The following is a 24,410-nucleotide window of genomic DNA, read 5'->3' on the forward strand; positions in this document are numbered from 1 at the left end:
CCAGCCCCAATCAAATTGGGGTTCTGTAATGAGGAAGCAGGAGAGAATGGATATTAGGGAGGCAATTAGTTACTGTTATGGTAAGGAAGAGTCATCAAAGTAGAGAAGCTAGACCCAGACCCAATGAAATACTAACAAGTAAGAGACTAACAAAGGTAGAGAATACCATGGAGAAGATAGAGGAGTAGCAGATAGAAGGTAGGGGCCAAACTATTAAAGGGGGGAATCAAGGAATCCAGAGGAAAAGAACATTTCAAGATCACGATGTTGATGCTGCTGCCATGCGATTTTATAAATAAGGGCCACCTCTAAGGTGAAAAATGTCACAACCTTCCTGTAGAAATTCCCCTTACTCCCCAAAAGCCAAACACCCCAGATGTGGGAGAAGTTTCTGAGTCAACTAGGAAGGAAGAAGTCGGACATGATCTGTCCCATGTGGTCTTCTCCCAGGACCAGGCAGATATTGCTAATCAATAGTGACACTCTATTCAGGGCGTCTCCCCAGGCCTCACTGTTTTCTTCCATTTCCATCCTAAGTGGCATTAGAGAAAAAAAAATCTTCATCAAGATCCCTTTATTAGACATCAAGGTCTCGTCCAGGTTCACCCTATTAAGGTTCTCTGGAGGTTCTGTAGTTGTCGGCCAAGCTTTGTCTTTATTTGTGAGAGGAGCAAATTTTTTCTTATAAATGAATTTGAAAAGGAAGAAATTTTTCTTTTTGGAGATAAGTATTGTATAATAATGACAGATTGCGTAATGAATTTCCTGAGGCAAATGATATTGACAAGGAATACTGAGAACACCGAAAATTCAATTTCCACATCAGGAAGAAAGGACTTACCCCACCCATGACCCTGTGCGTTGGGATAGCTTGGAAGTTTGTACGTGGTAATTTTGTGCTGCTCTATAAATGCAGGCTTCCCTATTTCTTTAAGCAAAGCTATATTTCCCCAGTGCAAGAGCCTCTTTGCTGGTCTAGAGAAGGTTTCATTCTAGGAGGGGTTTCTTACCGCTTGGGACCAAAATAGGATGACAGTATCTAGTTGTTCCTTTTCAATTACAGATAATTTTGCCCACCACACTTTAGAAGTGGGACCTGCCTATAAAGTTGCATTGCAAATCAACCATCCTCAGTATGCTGGCTTCTGGGGAGATTTAGATGTAAGCTTATACCTCTTGGGTCTCATTCATCCTCTTATCCATGGAAACTAACCAAAAGCCAGGAGTTTCATGTACTTTCATTGAATGAAAATGAAAAATTTCTTGAATCTGTGTCATATTAGGGGCTTCATATGGCAAGGAGAGGGGTGAAGAGAAGCCATTCCCATAAAAAACATGCACTGAAAAGACATATGCCTTGCGAAACTCCATGGGGAAACCCTTTCTAATTCAGCAGGAAGATTTGGAAGCCCGATGGACTTGTTTATGTTACATGATATGAAGTACCTTGTTGTCTGGCAACTGGGGGCCCATACACTTTATGGAAATGGATTGTTCATGACATGTACACATTGCAAGTTAGTAAATACTTATTAAGACATTGGACTGAAACTATGGACTGTGCCTTGTACAAGCTGATAACTAGAGGTCTCTGGACCACCAGTGCTACCCTTCTGCAGGTGGCTCTGTAACCCTTTATCTTCATGTTGCCCCACTTACCACCCTTTGGCAGGATTTACCAGTAATATTTGATAGCATCCTCTGAGCCCAAGCCTGTGGGGTCTCTGACAGCAGTCAGTAACCGAAGTGCAGGTGAAATAATCTTATTTTGTATTCCTTGATTCTAAGTTGCACCATAGATTTGCTAACATCCTTTTAGGGAGTGGGGAGGTGCACTATAGATCAATTGTAAGACATGCCCTAATTTTAGAAATCTTGACATGTTTAAAAGTCTTTTAGATTTGAGGCACTGCAGTAGAAAAATTAATCAGATTATTGTGTTATCAGTAGAAATAATATTTGTGGAGAAGCCCAGATGAAAGTCCATATAGATTTATCCATACCTTCAGGATCCCACTATAATGAAAAGGAAGAAAAGGTTGTTTTCCTGCTGTAAGAAAATGATATTATGAAAAGATAAATTAATAAAGGAGGCAGAAAAGGAAATATTTGGAGACAGCCTGGTGCAGGGGAAAAGGCATGGACTTTGTGCCTCAGCTTGGTTTACTAGCTGTTTCCTTGAACTGGTGAATTAATTTTTGTCAATCTCTGTTTTCTTATTTGTAAAGTGGCAATTTCTACATCATAGGATCATTTGACAGGCTTAAGGGAGAAGAACATGTGCGAAGAATCTAGTACCCAGAGTACAACAAATGTTAGTCGTTTTTGAATCTTTGTTTCTTACCAGATGACTTGAGCTGAAGTCTTAAAAGTTATGTTCATCATTTTATTAAAATTATGATTTATATAATTAGCGATTTATTAAACAACACAAAATAATAGTAAAATTGGAAACTTCAAACAGAAGATGAGAATACTTTATGTGAGTCATAAATATTTGTGATTTTTTTCTTACATAGTTTCAGATCAGACCATTCTCTGCCAGAAGTAATCAGTAGATTTATAAATCATTGTGAATCTGATTAATTGAGAAAAAAACTCAGATATTAATAGTCCCAAAGATTAAAAAATCATTTTACATTTAAGGAGTGCTATATTATTTATTTTCTAATAACACGATCAACTTTGAGAACCCCATACCCATTGTATTTTCTATACATTTTGAGAAATTTGACTTTTTCATTTTTTTGAAAGTCTTTGATATGCAAAGAAAAAAAAACACTCCTTCACAATGTAAGCTGATGGCTTATACATAATTGAGGATGCAGTTCCACAGAGGCATCTTCTCTCCATGATAGAAATCTGTTCTTTGCAGAAACTTCATGAACATTTGCTGGATGCTTTGCATGTATTATTGTCCAGGCTGCTTTGATTATCTAGTAGATCCCAGAGATGACTGTCATAGCATAAAAAGACATGCCCATAGCAGTAGAGCGGGCACTAGGGAGAATAGATCCAGTCACAGATACTTGGAAGATCTTCTACATAGGGGGCAGAAGTTGGTGTCAGAAAGGTAGGGCAGGCCAGGCGCGGTGGTTCACGCCTGTAATCCCAGCACTTTGGGAGGCCGAGGCGGGTGGATCACCTGAGGTCAGTAGTTCGAGACCAGCCTGGCCAACATGGTGAAACCTCATCTCTACTAAAAACACAAAAATTAGCCGGGTGTGGTGCCGGGTGCCTGTAATTCCAGCTACTTGGGAGGCCGAGGCAGGAGAATCGCTTGAACCTGGGAGGTGGAGGTTGCAGTGAGCTGAGGTTACGCCACTGCACTCCCGTCTGGGTGACAGAGCAAGACTCTGCCAAAAAGAAAGAGAGAGAGAGAGAGAGCACAAGCACAACGGGCAGCAGGTAGAACAATAGCAATTGGTATCAAGGAGGTCCAAAGTGAGATGACGAGGTGGGGTAACCATCAGAAGAGGATGCGGATCATCTAACTGGACATAGGAGCACTAACATTTATTAAGAACTTGGCCCTGTGCTAAGTACTTACATTATCTTATTTAATCTTGTTTAAAAGACTACAAAATCGGTATTTTAACATCCTCACTTTACCAAAGAAGAAAGTGAGTTTCAGATAATATAATTAACTTGCCCAAAGTGATATTGTTTCTAAGTGGCGTGGCCAAGATTTGAACCAACATCAAGTTGATGTGATAGCCACATTCAACCACTCTACCATACTGTGTCCACAGCAGGACCTGATCCAGGGTGGCAGACAGTTAAGGCATTCAGAAAATTGAGTGGGAAGATCCTCACTTGAGTTCAGGGACTAGACTTCAGCCCTGGGAAGGAAGCTGCCAAAAAGAAGCAGTGTCCTTGTCTTAGATATGCAAGGCACTAAGCTCTAAACAAAAGACAGACGTAGGCATTGCTGTCAGACCTGCGTCATCAGATTTCAGCCAGAATCACATCAGGAGTAAATATGCCAGATTCCACTTGAAATGATGATTAGCCTTGGGTAAGAACCAGAGGAGCTTAGCTGTAAGGAGGGAGACTGCTTAGCATGGCTAGCCAGGATGGGCCCAGCACTAAAAGCACAAAGTTGTAGACTTTAACATCAAAGGGCCAATTAAAGTGAAACGAATGAGGCCTGTTCTCATATCAGCACTGAAAATGTGCTGCTGGTCTGTTACCTGAACAAATATCTTCTCTGATCCATATTGGAAAAAAGTAAGAAGGCAATATACATTTCTCTCTGTCTCTGCAATAACTAAAAACTCCTGCCTTTGATGATGAGAACAGAAATTAGCAATTAACATGACCATTTACAAAGCATCTTTATATATAGTCATGCCCTGCATAATGTTTTGGTCAACGATGGGCATATATGATGGTAGTCCCATAACATAATGAAACTGAAAATTCCCTATAGCCTAGTGACGTTGTGATGATTCTGATCCTGTATAGGCCCTAGGCTAATGTGAATGTTTGTGTCTTTGTTTTTAACAAAAAGTTTGAAAAGTAAAAAATGTTACAATATTTAAATCAGAAAAAACCTCATATAATAAGGATATAAGGAAAGAAAATATTTTATACAGTACCGTACAGTGTGTTTGTGTTTTAAGCTAACAGTTGTTACAAAAGAGTCAAATGTTAAAAATTTTTTTAATTTATAAAGTAAAAAGGTTATAGTAAACAAAGGTTAATTCATTATTGAAGAAAGAAAAATATTTTATATAAATTCAGAATAGCCTAAGTATACAGTGTTTATAAGTCTACAGTAGTGTACAGTAATAGCCTAGTCCTTCACATTCCCTCCCTGCTGACTCACTGACTCACCCACACCACTTGCAAGTTAGTGCCCTATACAGATGTACTATTTCTTATCTTTTATGCTGTATTTTTACTATATCTTGTCTATGTTTAGGTGTGTTTAGATACACAAGTACTTATCATTGTGTTTCAATTGCCTACAGTATTCAGTACAGTAACATACTGTTACAGGTTTGTAGCCTAGGAGTAATAGGCTGTCCCATATAGCTTACATGTGTAGTAGGCTCTCCATCTAGGTTCATGAAGTACACTCTATAATACCTGCATAATGACAAAATCACCCAGTGATGATTTCTCAGAACCTATCTTCATCGTTTAGTGATGCATGACTGTACATCATTTTATCAGGTTCTCACAACAGCCCTATAGATATGAAGTCATATCTCACTTCAGTTTTACAGTCTAAAGTCAGCACAAAACGTGAAAATTATACATTGTCAAAATTGCTCTTAAGAGTTCCTTAAATTACAGAGTACAGTGTACATGGTTTTATACGTATTATGCCATTTTTATGTACAACACGGCCAAGTTTTCTTTCTGCATGGAAGTATATACTTATTTAAACATTAGATGAAATAGACTCCATTTAGTGGCTATTCATATGAAAAACATATTTCGTATGTGTGTGTGTTGTAGTACTAGTGGTTGGGTTGTTTTTAGTTGGTTTGTTTTTTTCTAAGTACATTGATTTTCCACATATTGAATGTATATGTAAAGTGGCTCTCTTCTTTTATTAGTCTCATTTTGAAAATAAAGAAGCCAGTGATTCAGTTTATGTGTGTGTCATAAGGTTTTAAACCTAGGTTATAATTTACAAATCCTGAGTAGGGTCCACTGTACCACACAGTCACCCCAGCATGATTATCACACCTGAAGGACGGGGCATTAGGCATTCATTAGCTAACAGAATTCCATGGGTGCCAAGAAGCCCCTTGTGACTTGTGCCCTGACCATGCTGCCACAGTGATGGTGTGGGACTTAGACCTACCATGCTGTGCCATGGCTATTGGAAGTTATCGATACATTGAGTTCTGGCCATGCAGATGTGTCCAGCGATTGAACATGACTTCAAGACTCAGTTATTTATGGCTTGACTTCACTTAAACAGAAAAGCTTTTTCTGTTGTTTTCTGATGCCTGCATGTGACAAGGAGACATGTTCAGACCCTAGGGCACGTGGAGTCTGTACTTTTTGGCAAGATGGCTTAATGATTGTTTTTGATTGCTGACTTACTTTTTAAAAAAATCTATTTGGAAGTTTATGGCCCTTTTCTGACCCTTTATAAAGATTTTATCATCTCTAATAAATGTCTAGTAAATCAGTTCCAATTGCCTAGGCAGCCATATTTGAAGTGGATCCTTCCCTCTCCTCCTGATGCCATTTCTCCAACACTGCGGTTGGTAAATCTCCCCCAGATCCCTGGCCTGATGCATCACAGTCAACCTCCCAATCCCCCTGTGATTTCTGCCCTTCTTTGCCTTTTTCTCATTTGTTTTGTTTACTCTAACATCTCTGAAGCATTGCTTTGTATTCTTATTGGTTTTAAACGATGAGAAAAGGGAGTATGTCAGCAAGAGTGGTGAAGTAAGGACCTCAGAGAATCCTCTCCCCATAAAAGCAATGAGAACAGCAAAAGAAATGGTCAAAATCAACTTTTTAAGAGCTCTGGAAATTAACCAAAGGCTTATAACATTCAGGAGCATGTATTCAAGAAAAATGAAGGAATACTGTTAAAACAGTGAACTTTATGGTGTTCTACATTATTCCCATTTTGATATTTAAATATATATGGAAATACAAGGGACCCAGAATAGTCAAAATGATCTTGAAAATGAGTATGGGTCGGAGGTCTCATACTTCCCAATTTCAAAACTTACTACACAGCTACAGTAAGGAGGACTCTGTGGTACTGGCATAAGAATAAACATAGATCAATAGAATCGAATTGAGAAGTCCAGAAATAAACCCCACATCTATCCTCAACTGATTTCAACAATGGTGGCAAGAAAATTCAACGGGCAAAAATTAGATCAAAGATCTAAACGTAAAAGCTGAAACAATAAAACTCTGAGGAAAAAAACATAGCTGTAAATCTTCGTGACCTTAAATTTGAGAATGGCTTCTTAGCTATGATGCCAAAGGCAGAAAAAAAAAAACTAAAAATAGAAAATTAAACTTCATCAAAATTTAAAAATTTTATATTTCAAAGGATACCATAAAAAAGGTGAAAAGAAGGCCAGGAGTGGTGGCATACTCCTGTAATCCTAGCACTTTGGGAGGCCGAGGCGGGCGGACTGCCTGAGCTCAGGAGTTCGAGACCAGTCTGGGCAACATGGTGAAACCCCGTCTCTACTAAAATACAAAAAATTAGCAGGGCATGGCAGCGTACACCTGTAGTCCCAGCTAATCAGGAGACTGAGGTAGGAGAATTGCTTGAGCCCAGGAGGCGGAGGTTGCAGTGAGCCGAGATCACGCCACTGCATTCCAGCCTGGGCGGCACAGCAAGACTCCGTCTCCATTTAAAAAAAAAAAAGGTGAAAAGACAAAGCACAGAATGGGAAAAAATATTTGCAAATTTTCTATTTGATAAGATCTATTATCCAGAATGTATAAAACCTCTTATAACTCAACAATAAAAAGACAACCCAATTTTTAAAATGGACAAACGATTTGAACAGACATTTTTCCAAAGTAGATGTATATTAATGGCCAATAAGCGTGTGAAAGATGCTCTACATAATTAGTCACTTGAGAAATGCAAATCAAAAGCATAATCAGAGATCAATTCACATCAATTCACTAAAATTAAAAAAAAGATGGGCAATAACAAGTGTTGGTGAGGATGTGGAAAAATTGGAACTCTCATACATTGCTGGTGGAAATGTAAATGATGCAACCACTTGAGAAAGCAGTTTGGCAGTTCTTCAAAAAGTTAAACATAGAATTTCCATGTGGCCTAACAATTCCACTCCTAGGCATACACCTAGGAGAAGTGAAATTTTTATATACAAAAACACTTGCATAAAAATGTTAATGGCAGGATTATTCATAATAGTCAAAAAGGAGAGGCAATCCAAATGTCCATCAACTAATGAATGAATAAATAAAATGTGGTAATCCATCAAATAGAATATTAGCCCCCAAAAAGAATGAAATTCTAATACATGCTACAACATGGATGAACCTTGAAAATATGCCAGGTGAAAGAAGCTAGTCACAAAGGGACACATATTATATAATTCTATTTATATAAAGTTTCCAGAATAGGCAAGTTCAGACAGGCAGAAAGTAGATTTGTGGTTTCCAGATGCTAGGGGTGGGGAGAATGAGGGATGACTGCTAATGGATACAGGGTTTCCTTTTGGGGTTATGGTGAAAATGTTCTGGAATTAGATAGTGGTGATGGTGCACAAATTTATGAACATGCTAAAAACCTCTGAATTGTATTAAAAGGGTGAATTCTATGGAATGCGAATTATGTCTAAAGTTAACTTCCAAATATCAATTTGATTAAGATGGAATAAATAAAACATTTTACACCCAAAGAAAACTTCGTTAATTCACTCGGTGGTAAAATGATTCTTTTTAAGTAAAAAGAACTCACACATTTATTCTAGAATAGCAATTTTCTTAGTGACAAGGCAGGGAAAGGCAACATCCTTGACATTAATATCTTCCTCATCCTATATTTTCTAAAACTTCTTCAAAATATATCATGTTTCTTCTAGTTCAATTTAGCTATAACGTGACCACAAAATATACCCCTACACTGAAGCCACAAGCAGAGAAAACAAGTAGTTTCAACTCAAGTGCCAACTCAGATTGATTGGTAGTGGTTACATGGAGCACTATGTTTAGAAGGATTCTAAGGCTGTATCCAGAGCAGGCCTGGAAAATGTAGTGATTAATTTAGAAAATTAGTCTTGAAGTTGGCAGTGATAGTGGAGGTGGGCGGTGCTTGGGCTAATGATTAGGTCTAGGAAAATAGTACATTTTATATAGTGTGTGCTCTCAAAGGTTCTTGACAAGAGAACATTAGCATAAGCTTATAGTAAAATCTGATCAGGTGAGAGAGAATGTCAAGAGAATTTTTTTATGGCACTCACTGAAAAGCCAAGATAATCACCAGCAGATGGACTCTGTGCACCTGCTTTAACACACATTCACTTAAATTCGAGTTGTACCTTCCAGCAGAACCGTTGCCTGCCTCCTTTACATGCTACAGGAGCCTGCACTTTCTTTGGTAGATGAGAGGTGGCTGGAGAATGAACCCTATTTACCTGTCCATACATTGTAAGTGAGCAGTTCTCAAAGACCAGTAGCAACAGTATCACCTGGAACATCCAAGAAATGCAATCTGTTAGAAATGCAGCATCACCCCAGCCCTACTGGATTGGAAACTCAAGGGGTGGGCCTGGGGATGTGTATTTGAACAAGATATCCAGGTGACTCTGGGCTCAACTTTAAGAGCATTGCTTTGAGTTGTCCCTTTCTAGAGTGGGGAAAGGAAAAGGGGAGGGAGAGAAAAGGGGAGGCTGGGGAAGTACCCAGGGAAAATTGAGCCTCCCATGGCAGCAAAGTTGGTATTTGATATGAATGTTGATAGGACATAGCAAGGTCTTTATTTGTTTCTTTCCTCTTTTATACTCCATGTCCCAACTCTCTACTTCTTCGGAAAAGGTTTGAGGTACTCACGTGATCTCCCCCCAATCCAGCCTGCTTGAAGTCCCTTCTTTTGGGGCAGTAGCAAAGAGTGGGGAAAGAGGATGGTGCTAATACATTCCTCATGCCACAAGAAGCAGCACTTTTATCCAAAAAGGGTTGGCCTCAAGAGCCCCAGCTTAGAATAGTCAAACCCAACAAGGCCTTCACCTTGGAAATGCACGTGAAGCACTTAGAACAGCACTTGGGCCTGAGTTGCAGTGAGTGTCGCCTGTACGTGGGAGGTATGGTGGTGTCAGCAATTGCTGCAAGGGCCAGATTTCTCCACAAGGGTGCCTGGGTTGGCATCTAGAAGCAATTGCTATCTGCACCCAGTGGGCGGTTGCTATGTTAAGAAGATTGCCAGCAAGAGTTAGATCTTGATCTTGAAATCCTTCAGTCGGCAAGAAAGGATCCCTGAAGACAATGCCCTAACTGTGTCCCTCATGTGAGGATGGCCGTCATCTGAGCTCCAGTTAGCCTGTCGGTACTCGCCACGGATATAAGGATCCAGGCTGGGATGGGCATTTGAGACAACAAGCGTGGGAGGACAGGCTGAAGAACATCAAGCAAAACAAAGAGGCTTTTCAGATCCTTTCTAGTAAGAGTTTAGGGTTAGGGAGACCGAAGTGCAGACGCAGCGTGGTGGAAGCCACAGGACGAAAGACAGCAGGTTAAATGACAGCCATGAATGTGGGGCCCTCCGAGAAAGCATGAGAATCTGCAGGCCAGAAAGGCCCAGGAGGTCCCCAAAGACCCACAGGCAATTGGATCATTGACATAGGAAACCAGATGGCCAGAGGTGGGTTTGGAAGGCTCGAGTTAAGGTTCTTGGCTTCAATGCCCCACCAACTTTTATAGAAATGCTTTTCATATCTTGTACAGCCAGCAGAAAGCACTTGTCAATATTAGGAGGGTGGAGGGAGAAGGGAAGGAGAATGAACAGAGGAAAAGGAAAGGAGGAGGAGAAGGATGGGGAAAGGGGAATAAGAAGACAGAAGAGAGGAGGAGAAGGAGAAAGGAGGAAGCAGGGAATCCGAAAGGAGAAGTGAGGATAGAGGAGAAGGAAGGACGATTGCTAGTCCCAGAGTGTCCAGTGCTTTCCCAGCCCTGTGCTACATGTTTTGCAAGTGTTTCCTCATTTATTTCTCAGAACTATGAAATTTGGTCATGGAAGAGTCAAGGGAAGGAAGTCTTATTCCTAATTTAATAAAAAATAGCTTACAATGTACTTTTTCTGCCTAGGTCCCAAGATCCAGGCTTAGGTAACCAAATCAATTCAGTCTACATAATGATGCAAGTTAAATGCAGATTGAAACATTAGGTAATGGGGAGAGCTATGTAAGGAGAAGGTTGAGTCCACCCAGTTATTCTGACTTCAGTCATGCCGCTCTTCTGATTCTGATGTCCCTCAGCCTGCAGACACATATGCCTATGGGGACCAGGGAGATGAATGCAATGTGCTAAATGGGCCTGGTGTAAAAGAATAAAAAGCAGAGACACTCAGTGTGAGGAGTGAAGAGGGACTGATGGCAATTATGGCAAAGTGGAGACCACATGCCACCCTCTGAAGAGGCAGCACCACTCAGCTCCAGCCTGTTGTCATCATCTGGTAACATGGTCTCAGTGCTTTGTAATTTTTTCAAAAGAGGCCAGTGATCCAGTGTTCAGGCAACTTTCAGTGGGTTGACAAAATATATCTGCAGGTTTATCTGCCCAGAGATTTACTTAACTGCAGTTACGTATTTTTCCAGGTTGCAAACAAAAATTGATCCTTTTCCTGTGTTCCTTTCTCTTTCCAGGCCATTACATTTATGTGGATACCTCCTTTGGCAAGCAGGGGGAGAAAGCTGTGCTGCTAAGTCCTGACTTACAGGCTGAGGAATGGAGCTGCCTCCGCTTGGTCTACCAGATAACCACATCTTCGGAGTCTCTGTCAGATCCCAGCCAGCTGAACCTCTACATGAGATTTGAAGATGAAAGCTTTGATCGCTTGCTTTGGTCAGCTAAGGAACCTTCAGACAGCTGGCTCATAGCCAGCTTGGATTTGCAAAACAGTTCCAAGAAATTCAAGGTAGGTGGAGTTTAGGAGAAAGACATGAGGCCTATTATCTTTGCTTTATACTATTCTAAAATCTTATGAAAACTTCTGACATGGAGGTTAGTTATCTCCTGGATTATGACGTGATGTTTCATAAGATACATACCATAGAAGAATATTAGCAATGGAAATTAAGATTTTGTTTATTCCTTAAAAGAGCTTCTTCCCAGATTTCTTTCCCATCTATTTAAATGAGCCTTCTGTAAAAATCTAAATGGGGCTTAAATCAACCTCTTCAATGAAAATAGATTTTCTATGGCTTTAGGGAGTATTCTCATTTCTATAATTTTATTTCATCCTTCTAAATTGTGTGTGCTATGTGTTTGTTTATCTTCTTAATCATTTCTTTGCTACAAATTTTGAACAAAAGATTATAATAAAAGGAAAGTGAAAATACTTTAAAAGAGAAAAGATACTTAAAGGACATGTTCCATTTCCTTTTCAAAGAGGGAAGTTGTTCCTTTGGGAGTCCTGGAAAAGGAAGGTAGCGAATGTAAGGTGAAGCTGGGTGTGGACTGGATAAGGAAGGAGGATGGGATCCAGACACACCTGGCCATGAAGTGTGATGTTTATTGAAAATATTTCATCGGGGACACAATGGAGCCATCATGAAAATATTCCCCATTCCTAATCCATCTTTCAATTTCCTATCCCATCCCACTTCTTTGAAAGGCTTGAAATACTTTACTCTCCAATACCCACTGTCTGCTTGGAGTCCTTCCCTGTCAGTCAGTGGTTGAGGATGGAGCATGGGGGCTCTGAGTTCTCTCTTTAACAACTTCTTCCCAGCAGTTATCACCTCCTAAATCTGCCAGCATAGTTGCAGAATATAGGGCTAAAACCACAGGAGAAAAAGTGATTACTTTCAGAAACAGGACCACAAGTGCTACCACAAGCACTGAAGGTGGTGGTGGTTGGGATAGCAAGAGAAGAAAAGACAGCTGACTCTGAGCTTCTATCAGATGCCTTATTTACCTTGAAGTTTTGATGTATGAGTTTATGTGCACATGCGCATGCACACACATATATACACACACATTCTTTTAGTAAAGTCCGTAGTGAAACTGGTATCCAATAGCAATTAGCTGAGACTAACAATCCTGTTTTGCCTTAAGTGGCTGAACAGCTCCAGACTAATAGCTGAAATACTGAACCAAGGAAACATGATGTTTTGAAGTCTAACTCCCCTTCTTCCCCATATGTTGTGCAGATTTTAATAGAAGGTGTACTAGGACAGGGAAACACAGCCAGCATTGCACTATTTGAAATCAAGATGACAACAGGCTACTGTATTGGTAAGTGGGCTTCATTTTCATTAAATCAAATTGTGAATCTTTTTCTAAAAGTTACTGTTGCCAGAGGGAACTGAATCAATCCTAAAGACCAACTATTTTATAGAATGCACTGCATAATGCATACTGGTTTAAATTCTTTGCTAGATTCATTTGAATACTGTATGTTTTTTGTCTTTAGTGTGGGAAGGCTCATTAGAATCTGCCTGTACAGTCTGGATTAATGAAAGAAATATAGACGCAGGAACTGTAACTTCAGAGCTGCCACCTTAACCTCAACACATTCTGATTAAAATAATTTACAAATTGCTGGAAACTCAGCTTTTTGTAGCATGTGCCAGAAAAGCAGACATTGTATTACCTCCTTTCCCTTATTTCTCTCTTGGCACACCATGGCTCTCCTCTTAATAATCACAGTTGTCACTTAGATTTCACTTGAGCAGAGTTGGTTGGCTGTCTCTTATCTGCCAGCTTCCAAGAGGGCATAAAGAAAGGATAAACCCTGTCCTATGGTGGTTCAGTTCCTATTTGTCTACATTGAAGCTAGTTCTGCATATGGCAAATACTGCTGAGGAAGGACAAGCTGTGCAGTGGAGAGGCGCAGGGAGGAGGAGAGGAAATTGGAGAGGACTGAATAGGGACAGTGCACTGGAGCAGGAGTTTCAAGAAGGAGAAGAATTTAGTTAAGTGGAGGTGCAGGGTAGGAAGGCAAGGGTTCTCCATGGCCAGACCCCTGTTGGGAGAAAGAAACAGGGCAGGTTCAGGCAAAGGCAAGAGGCTGAGTAGGGTGTTTGAAGTGAAGACCAGGACTGCTAAGGGAGTTTGTGATGGAAGAGTGTGGATGCAGGATGTGGAGCTTGGACCTGCTGAATCATGTGGGTCAGCCAGCAGGGGAGAAGTGTGCAGCTGCACTTTCAGATGACTCCAGCTGCCACATGGAAAATGAGTTGGGTACAAAGAAAATGCATAGCAGGTGGGAAAACCCCTAGGAAGCAGCTGTGACATTACAGAGGGGGCATAATGAGGGTAATACTGAATTAGCAGTGGAATTGGAAAAAGGCAGTAGAATTGAGAGATTTTTCAGCACTGACAACTCTTGAAGGCTAAATGAATGTGACGGGGAAGAGAAAGGAGAGTCAAAGAATATTCTGAACGACAACAACAACAAAAAAGCCTTTGCTAATTCCCTTACGTTTCACTTGTCTGTTTTGACCTCAATGATATCTCTAGGGCAAGTGAAAGAAAACAGACCATTTTCTGAAGATACAGTGAGGCTCAGGCTCTTTTCCTTGAGCCTCCCACTGGGCTTCCACCTGGCATCTGCACAGCTTGTGAACGACAGGGAAGTCAGACACCCCTGGTGGAGCGCCACCTGCTGGCTCAGTCAGCTTACTGAGCCTCAGCCTCTTGGCATCCGTAAAATGGGAATAAAAAGCTTCCCTCCTAGGATTCTTAGGAGGAGGAATGATATCCTGGTTATGAAAATAATTGGTATATACAGTGCTGGACATCCAAAACATGTTAATTGCCTTTCTTCAAATGATGTGGTGACTTCTGATTTGTTTAAAACAAAAGGATGCCAACACTTTTATCTTGTTAAACTCTATGATCACACTCTGACTTCTTTCTTTCTGGGTACTTTCTCTGCCTCTCTCCATTGCTCATCTGTAAAATGAGGTGAGTAACAGTGCCTATGTCATGGGGCTGCTTTGAGGATTGAATAAGTTAATTTATGTAAAGTGCTCAGAATGGAGCCTGGCATATTGAGGAATATTTTGCTTTTTATTTTACTCTTAGGCAGCATTTGGCGCTGAATGTTAGGGCATTGGCTAGCAGACACTGTGGTGGAAACATTGAAAATGAAAATCTTAGAAATGTTCAGTGCTTACTAATGTAAAAACACATTGCTGACTACACCAGTCAAGATCCTGGCAGGAAGGAGGAAACAGAGGGTACAGTCAACCTGAGTAATTTGAGGGAAGCTCACTGAAGAGACCACAAAGGTGTGAGTGGTAAAGGAAGCCAGCAAGGGACAGCTCTGTGACCCAGGACTAGTAACAGTGATGATTCATGAGCTGTTATCTTCTTTTGGTCTGAAAGGACAAGGGAGGAGGAGTTTCCAGTACCTGTAAACAATAGCTATTTGTCAAACAAGGGCTGCTTGACAAGACTTGCCAACTCATGGCGACCTGGCTGGGAGACTGCTGGGCAAGTAAACCCCTGATTTCATTCTCCTTCCACCCTCCATTGGTCGAATCCAACAGGGAGATGGAAGGCAGGGTAGCCCATTGATACAGTCCAGATAGGTCAACCTCTGCAGGACCTATCAGGTGGAGAAGAGCTACGTGGATCCGCAGGGGGCCAGTGGCCAGCACAATTATACTTCCTAGTTTAACTGTGTGATTATAAGGGTCAATGGAGGCATTAGCTTGTGGGTTTCTTGCTCCCTTTTAAGGAACAATTGTTGATGGAGACCAATATATCCATGCAAACATGCCAATGACACTAAGGGTAGAAGAGGGGGATCTGATTATCTTCTCTCTCTTCTCTACTCAATAGCTGCAAAAGGGACCAGAACCTAGGATATATCTGCCCCACCTATTTTACCTGGGTTCTGATTTATAAGAAAAACAGGGAATTTTAGCATCTCAGACACATGTCCCTCAGCTCTGGGCAACTTGTTCATCATGAGAAGAGAAAGGAATGGAGGACTGGGCCACTAGATTCAAGAAAGGGTTGTGGAAAAAATTTTCTAGAGCTACGAGCATAACCCTGAACAGTGCTTTGAGACAGAGGTGACTGATAAAAATAGCTGACTTGTACCAAGCACTGACCACATGCCTGGCACTGTGCTGGGAGCTCTCCACACTTACAATAGCTCTGTGAAGTGGGAACATTGTCCCCATTTCACATATGGAGACACAGAGGCTACAAAAAGTGGTAAGTCATGCTCCAAGTGACATGGCTAATAAGTGGAAGGGCCATAATCCAAAGGGCCAATGATGAATTAGAATCTTGATTCATTACAGGATCTGTCTCTCTTCTTGGCCAAAATTGTGCGGGGGTCCTGGTAGAAAGGTTGCAGTGGGCAAAGGAAGAGAGAAACTTCTGAATATCTAAGAGCAAACTCTGTAGTAGGATGCGTGTACCCAGGTGTGACTATGTCTCCATGAAGTGTTTTTGTTTCCCTTCCCCAGAATGTGACTTTGAAGAAAATCATCTCTGTGGCTTTGTGAACCGCTGGAATCCCAATGTGAACTGGTTTGTTGGAGGAGGAAGTATTCGGAATGTCCACTCCATTCTCCCACAGGATCACACCTTCAAGAGTGAACTGGGTGAGCTGGGGTCAAATAGAGTCCTTTTCCCAGGATAAATTTTTCTGCTGACTCCTCCCACTTCCTGCACTGACCTAGCTGTGGCTTCTGTCAACAGGGAAGAGAGGAGGGAGGAGGGTGAGTAGGAACTAAGTAGGAACCAGGAGGTGTGACAGAAGAGTAGGGAAGGATCTACAGTGAGGTAGAGACAAACTGCAGCTGTGAGCTCTGTAGCTAAGGGGAAGGCCATCCCATTAAAAGTTCTCCTTCACCTGTGGCCTAGTCTTGCATTTTCATATTTCCATATTATGCTTTACTTTCTTGTATATTTGTTGTTTAATATTTCTCATTTCTAAAGACAAGGCTGGAAAAATCCTAGGTTACTTTTCACTGAAGATAGATCAAAGGATGGGAATGGGTCCTAAGAACTTCCCAAGTGACAGTGAGGTGAGCCAATACTGATGATTAGCTCTGAATGTGGTGTGCAACAGGCCCCCCTAGTGGCCAAGAAGGCTGCTTCTCTGCAAGGAAAATGGGAGGTGAGGTTGTGTTACCAGCGAGAAGTCAGCTTTGAGGAGAAGTCCTCCACAGAAGAGAGACAAGGGCAAGGGCTTACTTACTTGTGGGTTACCACTGCTCTCACCTGGACCCTGGTAGGCTTTGGAAAAGCCTAGGTCTCCCCACAGTTGTAAGACATTTCATCCTCGACTCCAAGGTCTCCACGGAGTGAGAAGCTTCTGGCAGCTGGCCTTTCAACAAGAACAAGAACAGGAATTTTTATTCTGTTGCAAACAGTTAACTTTTTCTCTTTTCATCCTTTACGCATAGATATTGAGGTAATATACTCATCCTAATAATTTGTTGATGGTGACAGTGTGTCCCCATGCCTGAAGACATAATGACCTTTTATGGTTCTTACCATTTTTCTTCATTCACTATTGCTTCTCTTCATCTGAATATATTTAACCATGTCTCCAACTCTTTTTTTCAAAAGTGCTCATCCTTCAGCTTATCTTGACTCTGGACAGTCTTCATCCTAACCTTACTGTTCTCTTTGCTCCTATTCTATCTTCTCCTTTATATCCAGAGTCTCAGGTTCAATTCCCTGTAACAGCCAGGCAGACAGTATAAGCAAATGACATGTGGGCTGGGTGAGGACTGCGGCAAACTAGATGGCAGAGACCCTGTGCAAAGGTTACTTGGCTCCAATGAGTTGCTGCTGTGTGAGAATGTAAGCCCGGGTTGCCAGATCTTTTGCTGTTTCAAGATCATTAGGAAGGCGGGGGATTTTTTTGTGTGTGTGAAATTTCCCAAATTTTTAAAAGTTGGTGAATATTTTCTAAAATCACAGTGTGGGCCAATAAAACACACTTGCAGGTCAGGCCCTGTTGGCCAACTTCTATTTTGCAACCTTCATTTGACAAGTTTCTTTTACAACACATTCAGGCTTCTTAGAATAAGCTCTTTATAAGTAACCACAAATAAAAAGACTGGAGTCTCATGGAGCTTGCCTGTTTAAAACAAACGCAACTTTAAATCTAGCATTTTCATTAATTTGACCCAGCATTAGATATAATGGGGTAAATGACAGTTAAAATGACAGATCCTCTATGGCCCCTTCCCAGCTTCAAGGAAGATGCTTTCAAGAAAGGAAAAGGGATTTCTACCACAAATGGATGTTAACAAAGGGTGGTATGTGTCAAGTGCAATAAGAGTGGTCTCCTTCCTCCATCAAAAAAGAAAGGTGTTGGGAATTCAGAGACAAAAGAGGTCCCTCACTGCTTGGATGTCCTAGAAGACATGATAAAAGAAGTAAACTGTATTTCAGGGATGGGTATGATTTTGACAAAGATGAGAAAAAGCTAAGAGCAATGATACAGTGGTTGTGCTACAAGGGGTGGATGGGGGGAGAGATGTGGCTGAGAAAGCAGTGCAGGGGCAAATTCTAAAATGCCTGGAATGCCAGGAAAGAGATTTTAACTTTATTTCATTGACAATGGGAGGCCACACAGGTGTTTGGGCAGGGGAGAGACACCATCACAGCAGTGTATTTAGATGGATTAACATGACAGAGATTATTTCAATAGATGGAGAGTAAAAAGGTGGAGCAAGAGTACAGAAGAATCCCCCAGAAACTGTTTCTTCAGATGCATCTGGGGTCACTTACATAAGAAATTGAGATAAGACAAAAAAAAAAAAAAGCATGTTTATGTACTTCCTACCTTTAAAAGCAAAGCAAGGTTCAGCCCTTTTTTTTTTTTCTTTTTTGAGACAGAGTCTTGCTCTGTTGCACAGGCTGGAGTGCAGTGGTGCAATCTCAGCTCAGTGCAACCTCCACCTCCCGGGTTCAAGCAATTCTCCCTGCCTCAGCCTCCCAAGTAGCTGGGATTACAGACACCCACCACTTTGTCCAGCTAATTTTTGTATTTTTAGTAAAGACAGGGTTTCCCCATGTTGGCCAGGCTGGTCTCGAACTCCTGACCTTAGGTGATCCGCCCGCCTCGGCCTCCCAAAGTGCTGTTTAGCACTTTTGACAGTGACAAAGGATTGGAGTTTTTCTACGGATAGCCCATATTTTTACCTTATAAATAAGTGGCCCATCCTCATTTGGGGCCCTTTGTAGGAACCACACTATAAATAAGTGCTCTGTGTAGAGTGAATGATAACCAGTCATGGCAAAGTAATCCATGAATCTGCATGAGTATTTTAAAAGACAGTTGGGTTAACTCAAAATAACAAAATGTCACCAACTCTGGAGAGCTTTATGTAAATGAGTAAAGCAACTAACAATCTCTTGGGGTTTCAGGAAAGAAAAGCCAGATGACTTTTTCTTCATGTGTGACAATAGGCTAGTTTTGAGATTGTTTTTCTGTCATATCTTAAGAATCTAATACAAGGAACAGAAAGGATCTTGAAAGGCTGATGCATCAAAATGACGATTATTTCTTGTGTCATTATCACAGTTGCACAGAGAGGCAAATTTAACAACAGGGAAGTGTTAAAGAACTTTTCCCAAATCATTTAAAAATTCGTTCCAAAGTCAAACCCTGTGGGTAACCAATGTTATGATTCAGTGATTATTCAGTGTTTCATTTTTCATCCTCGATGGCAAGAGGCAGCTGGCTGGGGAGAACATATATTTCTTGGAAGAGGCAACAGAGCAGTGGACTAGTGTCAAATCATCCATTTGCTTGTGTTACCTGAGTGCAATTCATCCTTTGAAGAGTGTAATTCTCCTAGTCCTTCCTCATGCCCATCTGAATCATAGAATATTCTGACTATATTTGTGTCCCTAGGGATAGAGAAAGAGCCCCAGGCTAGGAGTCCAAATACTTGTGCTCCAGGCCCAGTTATCAGAGTACTTTATTACCTTGACTAAACCCTTAACTTCTTAGTGTCTCCATTGATGCATCTGCAAATGAGCAATTTGAATTCAATGATCTCTAAGATGCATTTGAGTTCCAATATTTTACTTTTCTCTCCTTGCCTAATGCTATTTACCAAAATCTCCAAGTTCACCATTCAGTGAGATCTATTTCAAAATGGCTTGAGTCCCTCCTGGATACTTATAAGCACATAGCATTTGGCATTAGAAAAAAAAAAAAAAAGAGGACTAAAGGGACCAAGGGGTGAGAAAAAGAGGCCCTGGATTTTCTAATGTCTTGACCAGAAGGGTCAAGACGTAAGCATAGTGGTGTGGTCATCCTTGAGAAGCACTAAGACTTGCTGGTAGGGTGCTGTCACCCCTGACATAAGTACTTGCCTCTCTTCCCTCTTCCCCTCCCATCTCCCTCTCTCTATTTTCCCATTCTTCCTCTTCTTCCTTGGCTATTCTAGAATACTTCCCCAAGGCAGGCAGCTTTTCCTACTAGCATTGCTTAGTCCCCATATGTCAATACTGTGGGCTGAAAAAGAAGCTGACCTGAGGGCTGAAGGGAGGAAGTCTAAGAAGACTACGCACCTTCCAGCCATCCAGGGGATTATATAGTAAGTCCAGTCAGAGCCTCAACACCAGAATGACGCTTCTTCATTGATCATTATTCATTCCTTCACTCATTCAACAAACACATAATAAGCACTTTTTACATGTATTTATATTTACATTCTTGCATACCCTGGTGACATAAAAAAAGTCATTCTGGATAGAGAAAATATGGCACATATACACCATGGAATACTATGCAGCTATAAAGAAGGATGAGTTCATGTCCTTTGCAGGGACATGGATGAAACTGGAAACCATCATTCTCAGCAAACTGACACAGGAACAGAAAAACACCACACATCCTCACTCATAAGTGGGAGCTGAACAATGAGAACACATGGACACAGGGAAGGAAACATCACACACCAGGGTCTGTCAGGGGGTGGAGATAGCATTAGAAGAAATACCTAATGTAGATGACGGGTTGATGGGTGCAGCAAACCACCATGGCACATGTGTATCTATGTAACAAACCTGCACAGTCTGCACATGTATCCCAGAATTTAAAGTATAATTTTTAAAAAATGATGCTTTAAAAAAAAAAACAGTCATTAACCTCAAAGAGTTTACAGGAACCAACTTTTCCCAAAATGTCCTTCCCTATAATACCAGTTTTTAGTAAACTAATCCTTGTATGGGACACAAAGGTGATATGTGGTCAAATAAACTGGGGAAACTCTGCATTAAAGAAAGCTAAACAGATTTCTTTATTTCAGGATTTCTCACCACCTGTAATATAGTTCTGTGCTCATGTACATTATGGCATTTCTCAGATTATCTGAATACCAAAATGCTACATAAACTTGCAAGCATGCACAGTAATGTATGACTAATAGAGGTATGAAATAAATGATATGAAACCACAGACAAAAGATTACCTTGGTTTTGGGGTACAGAGAAGGCCCTCTTAAGGAAGTAATAGTAGAACTGGAATTTGGCCAGATGCATAAGGGGGAGACAAATGTAGCATGTGCAAAAGTGTAGAGGCATGAGAGTGGATGGTTTATTTTATATTTGGAGAGCATTTGAGAATCCCAAGGTATGTGATCATGGCAGAGGAACCCCTGAGTTCCAGGCTACATTCCTACTTATGATTAGCAAGAAGCCTGACTGCCTGCATTCCACTCTTTCCTGCTATTTCACTCCAAGTTCTCTTCAACCTTTGGACTAATATTTTGTCCATTCATTAGCCAACATCCCCACTCAACATACACACACACACACACACACACACACACACACACACACACACACACACACACACAGTCCTCATGCCTGGAGTCCTCTGTAAGTCTTTCCCCTATAGAAGATAGGGCCAAAAATGATGAGTTCAAAAGACTCTAAAATATTTTATTTGAAAAGCTCTGCCCATAGGACTCAAAGATTTGATCCGTATCATTCTTTAAAACAAAACAAAACAAACCCTCCAATGCTCTAAAAAGGAAAGAGGTTCCCTCTCTTACCATATTTGCTTTCTACCGCATATATTGATTTCCCCGGAGTTCTATCAATTTGGGTGGCAAAGTAAAGATTAAATGGTTCAGATGTCTGCCCACAACAGCAGATTTTGCTCTATGTGAGTTCATCTTGTGTTCATTCATATACCGGACGCAGCTTTTGCCTTTGCTTTCAGGTAAAAACTGGAGAAACAGCACGTAGAAGGGAAGCTCATTGTCTACTTAGGAATTTCAGAACTGCAGAGAAGGTTGAGGGAAGTCTTCCCAGGAGAGTGCTAGTCTTTGTGTTGTAGAAAAGCAAAGAGTGAATGTAATTTCTGAAAACTACAATGTGATATGAGTTTTCCTTCATTTCCTTGTATGTTCCTAACAATCTGCCCCAAACATTGAGTCAAGGTTTTTAATGAGCATTGTTCCCCCAAATTATTGTCTGATGATGGAAATGACTAAAATAATGCAGTAGGAATTGTGATGGGACATCTTTGGAATACTGGAGGGGATGTGATTTTTATCCTGTATTTTCTTAATTCTGATTCATCACATATGGGTTTCTTTATTCATATTTTATGAAGTGAAACAAAATCTTTCAGGAGGTAACCTACTGACAGCTCAGATCATTACTGTTTTCTACATACCTTAGCAAAAAAAAAAAAAAAAGATGATTGCTGGAAAAATAATGAGGGATGCATCTCTTTGCTAAGATTTAAAAAACCAAGCCTGCTTGTGGTGCTATTCTGGAAGAAGCTGGACAAGGTTTCAAAATCTAAAATAAGGTTAGAGTTATTTAATTCCATCAAACATCATGAGATGGTTGGATCATCTCTCCATGACTCGTGACACTCTTTTCTCATTTCAGTTTGGAATGAGCAAGAGTCATTTTAACAGGACTTATTTATTTACTCTCTGCATTGATCCATTTGGTGCGTGGTGTAAGTACTCGGTAGGGAAGCAGCTTTCTTAATTTTGTTACCATTTTCTTTGTGCAAGGTCTGCTGGATTTCCTTTCTCTGCCCTTGGATGACTTACTGTGGCTTTCCAGTTACTTTCAGGTATTAATAAACACCTTCATTTTCAAGGATTAGATGCAGTCAAGTCACAACTGCAATGTCTCATCTAGTTCAGATCTTCCCAGAGACTGGGCCACACAACAGCAGTAGAGAGAAAGGTTTGTGCTTTGTCTCTTCATACTTCACCTTTTTCTTCCCTACTTCTTCTCCCTCTTACTGTACTGCTTCTGGCTGCTTCAGAGTTGGGAGGCAATGGGCAGGGTGGGGATGGAACAGAAAGGCAAAGGCTAGGGACAAAAGGTTTCACTTGCCTCTTGCTATTTAATCTAGAGTTGATGACCTTCATACAGCACATGGCCAAATTCTGGCATTCCTGTCATGGCCAATGGGGGATCCCACTTTAGTGTTGACAGACAGGGATGAGCAACTCTCTGGCTGACCATCTGTGAATCCTGCTTAGCTCATATAAGTCACGGTATGCCCTACCAGCTCCCTTCTAATGGAATTACCGCACTGGTAGGCAGTTCTCTTGAGAAGAGTCCTTTTAAGGTACTGTAGCCCAGCTGCCTTCTAAATTGCCCCTTCAAACTCTGGAAGTGCATTTCACTGGCAACAAACTCCTTTTTCTCTACTCTTCCCCTACGGGTCCCTATAGTCAGTTTTTTGCCTTTAGATGTATGCACCAGTGCCAGGCTCCATCTCTGCATCACACACACACACTCCAGTATCACTGATCAAGCTTTTTCAAGAACTCTGATCACCTTCATCTCAAGGTCCAGAGCAACTGCAGAGCTCAGAAATTTCTGCTCAAAAGGGAGGGGATGAGGTTACATGGCAGTTTCCTTCCTCTACCTCTTCCATGAGTGGTTCGCTTAAGCCCCCTCCTTTAGATCAAGGTAAGAAAAGGGAAGCAATCCCCTTGCCTTCCCTGGAGAGGTCAAAAGGAAACACATAGCAGGGCAGCTCTAACCCAACTCTTTATAGAAACCCCATCTCCAATCTCTCTGATTCATCTCGAGCCTTCTCATATGCACAGGCTACAAGGGAGAGATGGGCTAACACTTGTAGAGCTGGGGTAGGTGCCAGGGGCTGCCACTTAGCATATTGACAGTCTAGCACCACTCTTTAGAAAATAGAGGTTGTTGTCACTTATTGTTTGGGGCTTTGAGGTCTTAGCACAGATAGGAGAAGTCTCACGTAATATTCATTCATGCTTACGTCATCCTTGAAAGCTGTATAAAAAGACTAGAGTCTGACTTTATCATAGTAAGGGCCACCAAAACCCTTACAACTAAAGGCTTGTGAAGATAACTGTCAGACTCATAGGGTGGAAAAACACGCATCATAACTCATTATCTTTGGGTGCTGTCTGCTCACCATGGCAGCAGACCAGTGGGTATTTCCCTCTGGCATACATCTCTTCAGACCAGGTTGTCTGCCCTACTGGGTAGACAGCTTGTCCAGACAACCAGCAACACTGGAGCAGACAACACAACTGGAGTGCAAATGTGGCCAGCAGGGCGCATCACAGCTGAGTCAGAGGATGCCTCTGGCACCGCGGCCAAGCCAAGGGCAGTCTTGGGGGAATGCTGGTGAGCCAGACTGCTTGAAAATAAACATTCAGGAACCGCCTTTAAAGTTCTTTCCCTAATGCAAGGGGAAATGGCTGACTACCAGGGGCCACTGGTTCCACATGAAAAGTTCAGCTAATACAGAGGGC

The 24,410-nt window shown here is 41.3% G+C and overlaps 1 protein-coding gene across 3 annotated transcripts in view; it reads left to right on the forward strand.

The window, feature by feature from the left end:
* Window positions 1–24,410, forward strand: part of MAMDC2 (MAM domain containing 2) — a 176,160-nt gene that overhangs the window by 53,427 nt on the left and 98,323 nt on the right. For all 3 annotated transcript variants that reach the window (XM_003806363.6, XM_034967604.3, XM_055091886.2), the window contains exons 3-5: window positions 11,337–11,608; window positions 12,846–12,930; window positions 16,125–16,262. In XM_003806363.6, coding sequence (XP_003806411.1) covers window positions 11,337–11,608; window positions 12,846–12,930; window positions 16,125–16,262 — 495 coding nt within the window. The remainder of the gene's footprint in view (window positions 1–11,336; window positions 11,609–12,845; window positions 12,931–16,124; window positions 16,263–24,410) is intronic.

This window comes from Pan paniscus, chromosome 11, assembly GCF_029289425.2.
Source record: "Pan paniscus chromosome 11, NHGRI_mPanPan1-v2.0_pri, whole genome shotgun sequence".
In the NCBI taxonomy this organism is placed as follows: domain Eukaryota; kingdom Metazoa; phylum Chordata; class Mammalia; order Primates; family Hominidae; genus Pan; species Pan paniscus.